Raw genomic sequence first — 8,287 nt, 5'->3', positions numbered from 1 at the left:
TGGAGAAAGGGTAAATATTCACCCATGGTATGTGAAAGGAATTCAGCCAGATACAGTGTAGGTATGTTGCTAGGTGACAAGTACCATTTAATGACTTACATTGAAATGACTACAGTGTTATGGCCCCCAAGGTATAGCATACTTGTGTTGATATCCTGGTAGCTCCGTGGCTTTTCCTACCTGGGGCTGTTTTACAACCACAAATACATTTATTAAGTAAATAAATACATGTGGGCAAAATAGATAGAGGCACATTTGTTCTTAGTACATCAGCTCCTAACAGTTCCTAACAGTGTAACAGTGTCACATGCCCAGTGTAGTGGTAACTGAAAAATTGGTCATATATACTCGAAAAGAAAATGTACTGATTTTGAATATTTTTTGATAAGTTAGTGCTTGAATTCATAATAAGAACATGCAGTCATGTCTGGGTGATATTGAACCTGAGTCGAGCACTGTGCTACTGTTTAGTACAAGCTTGTGGAAAAATTAGAAATATTTAACTGCCTTTATTCACTGAAAATACATTAACATTCAGCTCAGGTTCCACTATAGCTGACTCATTAAATTCTGCGAGGATACAGCTGTTGTAAGTGTAATTAATGCACAATCCTCCAAGACCTCTTACAATCTCTTCCCTGCGGATTGCAGGGTGACTTAAAGGACTGGACTGCCCTCTGAATCTTAAATATGGCCAAACCTGCTCCTTTAAACAGAAAAAGGGGAGTGTCAGACCGTGAAGTAAAAGAGGTAAACATCATCCATTCTATAAATGTCCCCTCTACGTTGAGAGGAAAACCTCTCCCTGTTATTGTACATTCATTGCTAGGACAAAAACACAAGTGGTCCCACCGGCTCTGTCACTGCTTGACATGCCTGCTGCGCACCGTGTTACGCTCCACTGCCAGTGTTGAGGATATGAGGGTGGGCACCTTGGGACCCTTGACAAACCCCCTCGGCAGAGCAGTCATGCTGAAGGATGCTGTGGACATGTTGAACAAATAATTTATGGCAGATATTGCTTTCACATGAAATTATAAAGACAAATAAAAGAATTCCTCCCACGTGTGTGAGTATCTCATTAAAATATAGGTCCACTGGTTGCCTGGTCCCATCTTGACTTGAAAGTTTCCGAATTGATATTCTGAAATTTAGATTTTTTCATTCTCTTGTTGACAGAAGAACTGGAACTGAACAGTATCTTTCAAAACATTTAACATGTTAACCATTGATATAGTAATTCATATATATGCCAACACCAATACTCTTTTTTTCTTTGCTCTGTAATCGCAATGACATATAACAATGTTGATGTTGTATATAATGTAATAATAATTACCTCAACCTTTCTCAGATATAATTTTTACTCCAACTAACAGAGAGAGCAAATATCCCTCGCACTAAAGTTTGTTTGTCAGGTCCAATTTGGTAAGCATAAACATTGCACCCTTGCTTGCCAGTGTCTTTGGTACTTTCTAAGAACTTCGTGTTACTTCCTTCCTCTCTGCCCACACATCAAGTGAAGGCAGCCTGATCAACCCTAATAGGGACTGGTAATTAGAGATTTTGCATTGCTTGTCACATTGCAGCCCTAAGCAGGCTTTCCATGGTTGCTATACACTTGACAGTTTAACAGTGTGGAAAAAACAATATAATGTACAGTGTATGGCCCAAATTAGCCTGGCAGCAGTAAACACAATTACACACTTTAAAACAATACTGACACTAATTAGGCCACCAATGGCTCATTTCAGAGTTCACGTTCTTTGCTAATTTCTGGGATACAAAGTTACTGGAAAACACATTTGGACAGCCAGGATGATATGTATTTGGAATACAGATCTGACTTTTTTTTTTATTTTATTGTTTTGCCTTTCAGTCCTTCAGGAAAATCATATGAGTGGTTTGTAAGATGAATGGAATCATGATTTTGGTTCTTGAATCAGGATAGCTCTAAGACATTACAAATTACAATTTTTCATTGCATTGATATCCTTACTGTATACTGCAGATCTGCTTCATGTACAGATCTGCTATGTATGTAGTATATTTAAATGCGAACATTAAGTCAATAAATATCAGCCCTCGTCACATTTTATGATGTAATTAAGATATTTAGTTTATAGAACTGTATACCAAAAAATATATTTTTCTAAATAGTTATCTAGCATAATTATCTCTTTGTATAATGTGTCAACCTTTCTGTGAGAAAGAACCATGCTTTGCAATGAAGGATCCGGGTCCAGGTCAAGGTACTTTAAACAGTTCAGTCCTGGGTGAAACAGAACCAGGGGAAAACAGCCTTCAACATGTGTACATATATACATTTTATGTTCTGAAACTCCTTGTGCAATGGTGCAACAAGCAGGGTCTTTGCTGTCTACAGAAGTGTTGCTATTGTGTGAGGATTGCAGGGGCATGTTTGTGCTAAAAAAACAGTGTTGTCAGAGTTGACTGTTTGATTTTGTGCAGTCCAAAAATAACATTTGCCTGTTAAATGTATTTTCCCCATCCTTCTGTACTAAACATAATTAATATTTTATTTACATGCATTTCCATTTCTGAGCCTAACCGGCTTTTTAATATTAATGACACTTTTAAAAGTGGCAGAGTACATTGTCTGAGATTGTCTCATATGCATTTTCACTGTAAAATATTGCATTAATCAAAAATGTCCATCAATCCTGATTCCTTGCCTGAATGCTGGATGCATCATGTGATCAAATACAGTTTAACAGAATGTATCTCTCTCCGTGCGTGTGTGCGTGCGAGACAAATTGATCAAATACTGACTGTGTTAATAGACACAGATACGTAAAATTATATTATTTGCTCAATAAAAATGTATTTCAGTAAGTAAATCATTGTCAGTGTTAGGTATTCACAACTATTTTTTGGGGGTGCGATACGACCTCAGCGTGTGATTCGCTGTGTTCTCAGAAGCCTGTTCTCCCACAATTCAACAGGCAACAAAGAAAGGAAGGGTTTCGACTGGAAGTAGCTATATTACAAGAAAGAACAGTCTTGCTTCTGTCACTAAAGGAAACGAGAAGAAGCTAACATGTAGACCAGACATCAGAACACTCTTTGAATGGTTGGCTGCTTTTAATCTCCAGAATAAAACACAGCAAAGTGATCCTCCAAGAGATGTTTTTGACAGCTAAAGCTAGCTAGCTAGCAAATAGGCTAAGCTTGCTAGCTAGCTAGCTGTAAAGCTAGATGCTAGCTAGCTAATCAGTCAGTCCTGGTTGTTGTCGTCTTGTTTTATTGGAAAATTCAAATCAATTTTCGGAAAACCAGACATGCAGATGTTCAACTAAGAGTAAGTAGCTAGCCTAGCTAGCTTTCCAAACACGGGGTTATCTAGCCATCTCGACACAGCTAGCTAGCCATCTCGACACAGCTAGCTGGATAGTTTGCTTATACCTAGCTAGCTTTGTGGCAAGTAGCAAATCAGTACCTCTAGTCAGATACTAGCATTGCCAGTAGTAGCATTGTTCGTTTAGCCTGACAGCTAGTCTAGTGATTTGCTACGCCGTTGTCTTGCTAGCTAGTTTTTAATCATCGTCAAAAGCTCAACAGGCCCACAAAGCTTAACACTGCGTTACGTGTCCATATATCAAGTTGACCTCATCATGAGTAGCCTAAAAAGTTAGCTGCTTTTGCATTTGTCGTTTACCCAGAAGCAAGGCCTAATATTAGCTTGCTTGATCAAACAGTAGAGTAGTAGCAAGGCATGCAGTTAGCTAGTTAGCTACTTACTAGCATTATGTCTGGCACATTTTAACTGGCGAGAAGAAGTCATTGTTAAATGTATAATTGGTAACGGTCATATGTATTGCATGTTAAAATATGTATCATTGATAATGATAGCTCCGTTCACGATGGTTCAGAAAAAGCTCTGCTAGATGGTTGACAGCTGTAAAAAATAGAAGCAAGCTAGCAACAACAGTTAATTTGTAGCTTTAACTGGGTTATACTGAAAAGGTATCATTTCATAGTTGGCAAATTTACTACTGCAGTATCTAAACATGATTACTACAGTTGTAATATTGATAAAACACTATTAACAAACACAAAATTATGATAAATTGTGATGGTTACTATAAGCATTGACATTACATTTAACAGTGGTCTGTTTTATGCTGTTGTCTCCTCACAGGGGATGCCAGCAAACGTGTATGCATGACCAGCTGTGTGGAGCCTGATGGGAGGACATTGTGGATAGCACCTTCATCAGGAGACCAGGAGTGTCATCACATCCCATGCCCCCACCTCGGCGGACCATTCAGAATGAAGAAAATCAGCCTTAAGACCATCCGCAAGTCCCTCAACATCAACAAGGGCAAAGAGGAGGGTGACTTTGTCATGCTACAGCAGCCTTCGCTGGCCCCTGATTTCTCGAAAGAGGACTCTTTGTTTGGGGGCTGCTATACCAAAGACCTCTCGGGCTGCGACCTAGGTGTTGACGAGGACAAGACGGGTCCCAAGGGCCGCTCTAAGAGTGAGAGCCTGATGGGCTCTCTGAAGAGGAGGCTGTCGGCTAAGCAGAAGGCCAAGGTCAAGGGCGGCTCGTCGGCCATGGGCTCAGCAGACGACGACGATACCTTTTCCTCCTCCTCGGTTCCCATCAGCTTCAATGACGTCAAAGCCCAGCGGCCCCTGAGGTCTGCGTCTCTCCGTAGCCATCATTACAGCCCTTCGCCATGGCCTCTTAGGCCGGTAAATTCGGATGAAGCCTGCATCAAGATGGAGGTAAAGGTTAAAGCCATGGTGCACTCTCCAAGCCCTAGTCCCAACCTCAATGGGGTCAGGAAGGAATTTCACGACTTCCAAATGGAGGGGATTTTCCAGGACCAGGCAGAATCCCTGAAAACCATGCAGCAGCCGCAGAACGGCGACATGCACCTGAATATTGACGAACACGTGCCTGTGGTCCTAGGCCTCACACCCCAGGACTACATACAGTATACAATGCCTTTAGATGAGGGAATGTACCCTGAGGGGTCCCACTCCTTCTGCCTGGATAGCTCCTCTCCCATGGAGGTGGTGGCAGAGGCAGACAGTGACTCGCTGCACACAGACCAGGTTCAGGTAGACCACGACCTGGTGAACCTGCCCCCAGACATTTTCATGGAGCAGTCAGTGAACGGGCTGCTCCTAGGTTCCGCTGAAGTGACGCTTCGAAACTCCAGGGTGGAGCCCCCGCCCCCTCTGTCCCCTCTCTTACCTCCGCTGCCTAGCAACGAAATTCCAAGGACTTTCTCCGGGTTTGGCTCGGCTGACAGTCAGGTGGCAGAGAGGATGAGACGCCACCTGAACTTCGACCCTAACTCCGCCCCTGGGGTCAGCCGGGTGTACGACTCGGTGCAAAGCAGCGGCCCCATGGTGGTGACGAGCCTGACTGAGGAGCTGAAGAAGCTGGCCAGACAGGGCTGGTACTGGGGCCCCATAACTCGCTGGGAAGCGGAGGAAAAGCTGATCAACTTGCCCGATGGCTCTTTTCTGGTAAGGGACAGCTCGGACGACCGCTATCTCCTCAGCCTAAGCTTCCGGTCCCAGGTCAAGACTCTCCACACACGGATAGAACACTCGAACGGCCGGTTCAGCTTCTACGAGCAGCCGGATGTTGAGGGCCACACGTCCATTGTGGACCTGATAGAACACTCTATCAAGGACTCGGAGAGCGGAGCGTTCTGCTACTCCAGATCCCGCTTACCAGGATCGGCCACCTACCCTGTCAGACTGACCAATCCTGTGTCGAGGTTTATGCAAGTGCGCTCTTTGCAGTATCTGTGTCGGTTTGTGATTAGACAGTACACCCGGATAGACCTAATTCAGAAACTGCCTTTACCCAACAAAATGAAAGATTACCTGCAGGAGAAGCACTACTGAGGACGTGAGATAGGATAATGGTAGCAACTTGCACTTTTGGGTTCAATTAAGAGATTTAACAAGGTTTACAGACATCCATACTTTTGCGATGATTGGTTCCATTGGCTCTTTGTGTCCAGCAATGACTGTTTCAGTGTCCAGTATGTGTGTATAGCCTACCCTTCACAAATGCATAGAACCCATGTATGAATCTGTTAGAGGGCTAAGGGTTAAGGCTAGGCTAGGCTATACAGATTTAAGGTAAATTCTTCCATCAAATAGGACTGTACTGGAGATGGGTAGTTCTTCCCAGTAACTGCAAAGGACGATGGAAGAATGGCAGGTTGTGTCGGTGAGGATTATTGATAGTTTGCTTTCTGTATAAAATTCACTACACATGACATTAGACATCTGAAAATGCTGCAGTGAAGAAATGTTACATTTGGGATTGTAATTTTCTTAATTCATGATTCATTTTGAAGTTCTTCCAACTATTCAAAATTCATTGTGACATATTTTAAAAGTGGCCTAATAATAAAAAATAAAAAATAGTAGGTTGAAGGTGTTTACCAGTAAGTTACTACTTAGGCTAACTAAGTTTTAGGCCTAACGTTGATCTAAATAGTTTTAAGCAACTTGGTCGACTTTGCAAGTAGGTAAACAAGCAGTGTGTAGCCATGTCTGTTTCAAGTAATAAAGGTACTATTAGAATATGCTGGTTTCTATGTTGCTGCACACGCAAGTCTAGTGTGCCAGTATGATGGCCTTTTAAATGCAACTATAAGTAACAAATAATCATAACCTTACGATTAAAAGTGTATCATGCTTATCGTCATTGTCCCTGATGGAACAATACTACCCCACATACTCAGTTTCTCTATATGAGTTTGTATATTGGAGCAAAGGGAAGAGCACATAGTATGTGACACAAGTGCTTTATATGTATACTTCGACAGGGAATCATGTTTTCACGCAAGTCAGAGCATCTTTTGTCATTGGTGTCCTAGAAAGTATTTTGAAATTGATTTCAGAGTACTTTGGTATGTTGGTAGATTGTGCATATAGTCTAGGCTTAGTTAGCGAGATGTGAAGGTGCCAGATACCACAGCGTCCAGGCAGCAAGTTAGGAACAGTTAGGAACATTTGAATGGTGTTGCATGTATAAAAAAAACCTAAAAAAAAACCTAAAAGACTTGTTAACAGTTTATTTCTTTGAAATGTATAGAAATGAAGGATCTAGATTGTATGTAGGGGTGTAGAGGGATTTTGTTCTTGGTTTTGATGATCATGAGCTGAACATTGTGTGGAAGTTTTCTTTTTTGTTTTCATCTTGGTAACATCTGCCATTTGGAGGACCAGACAGAGGCCTTGTTTAGAGGTTACATCAGTGTTTATGATTGGATTGTGTCTTACTTTGCCTGTAATTCATTAGTTTACAGGAGGCATGTACATCCACTACATTAATGATATTAGTGATGGTAGCCATCATGTATTTAAAAAATTGAAACATTACTAGTAACTTTATTCTCTTATTGTGCCTGGCAACGGTCTTTATCCTCTTTCAATCTATTGAAAAGTTTCACATATCAGCCTAATGTCTACACACAATAACCCATATTCAAAGTTTAACCAATATTCTGAAATATTTTCTAATTTATTGAAAATGAAATGCAGTCATCATTTGCCTCAGTATTCACACCCCTGGTTACATGTGCAATAAAGTAGTTGTGTTTTATACTTTTTTTTTGCATGCCTTGATTTCATTTAGTTGACTAAATCACAGCAAGTGATCAAGGGTCTGAGGTTCTCCTGCTGAGTGGTGCTGGGTATAGATCCGTAGAGCATTTGTTTCTTCTGGCTGAACTTTAAATCTGAGAACTTTGTCAGGATCATTATGATCCATGCCTTCCACAAACCTCAGTAGTGTGATGGTTTGCTTCTGGATTCCTACTTCCCTTGATGACTTGTGGTTATTTAGTGAACTAAGTATTCTATACGCAAGAGAGGTGTGAGTGGTCTGGGCCACAGCTGATTTCTTGTTGAATGACTGGTTGCTCACAGACTCCATTTGAACAAATTAGAAAGATACTTTTTTAATAGAATGTTTTTTTGATTAGACTGGTAGTACAATCTAATTAGTGTCAATTAAATAAGGTTGATAGTTTGAAATGGGGTGAATTCCTTCACAAGGCACTGTACAAATACTGTCCTCCATATGGTAGTGTTGAAATGGGTCCCAACTGTCCCAACTCCCACACCTGATTGCACAGGTGTGGTCTGTGTTGGTGTAACTGTTTGTATTGCGTTCAAATCCTTGGTTTGATGTGTCATGTCTATGGGATACAAAGGGTAAGGCTCCTGTAAAACAGCAATGTCACTCATGACTATCATGGAACTAGAGAACTAGAATGTG

The 8,287-nt window shown here is 41.3% G+C and overlaps 1 protein-coding gene across 2 annotated transcripts; it reads left to right on the top strand.

The window, feature by feature from the left end:
* Window positions 1-2,922: 2,922 nt before the first annotated feature.
* LOC134034876 (suppressor of cytokine signaling 6) lies at window positions 2,923-7,616 on the top strand. 2 transcript variants are annotated; one of them, XM_062479555.1, is made up of 2 exons: window positions 2,923-3,094; window positions 4,163-7,616. In XM_062479555.1, exon 2 carries the CDS (start codon window positions 4,186-4,188, stop codon window positions 5,893-5,895), a length of 1,710 nt encoding a protein of 569 aa, XP_062335539.1. In that variant the 5' UTR covers window positions 2,923-3,094; window positions 4,163-4,185; the 3' UTR covers window positions 5,896-7,616. The 2 variants fall into 2 exon arrangements, with proteins under 2 accessions (XP_062335539.1, XP_062335538.1); XM_062479554.1 differs by having other exon boundaries at window positions 2,923-3,322.
* Window positions 7,617-8,287: the final 671 nt, after the last annotated feature.

The sequence above is a fragment of the Osmerus eperlanus genome, chromosome 15 (assembly GCF_963692335.1).
Source record: "Osmerus eperlanus chromosome 15, fOsmEpe2.1, whole genome shotgun sequence".
NCBI classification, from domain to species: Eukaryota; Metazoa; Chordata; class Actinopteri; order Osmeriformes; family Osmeridae; genus Osmerus; species Osmerus eperlanus.
This window is presented reverse-complemented; position numbering and strand designations above follow the sequence as displayed.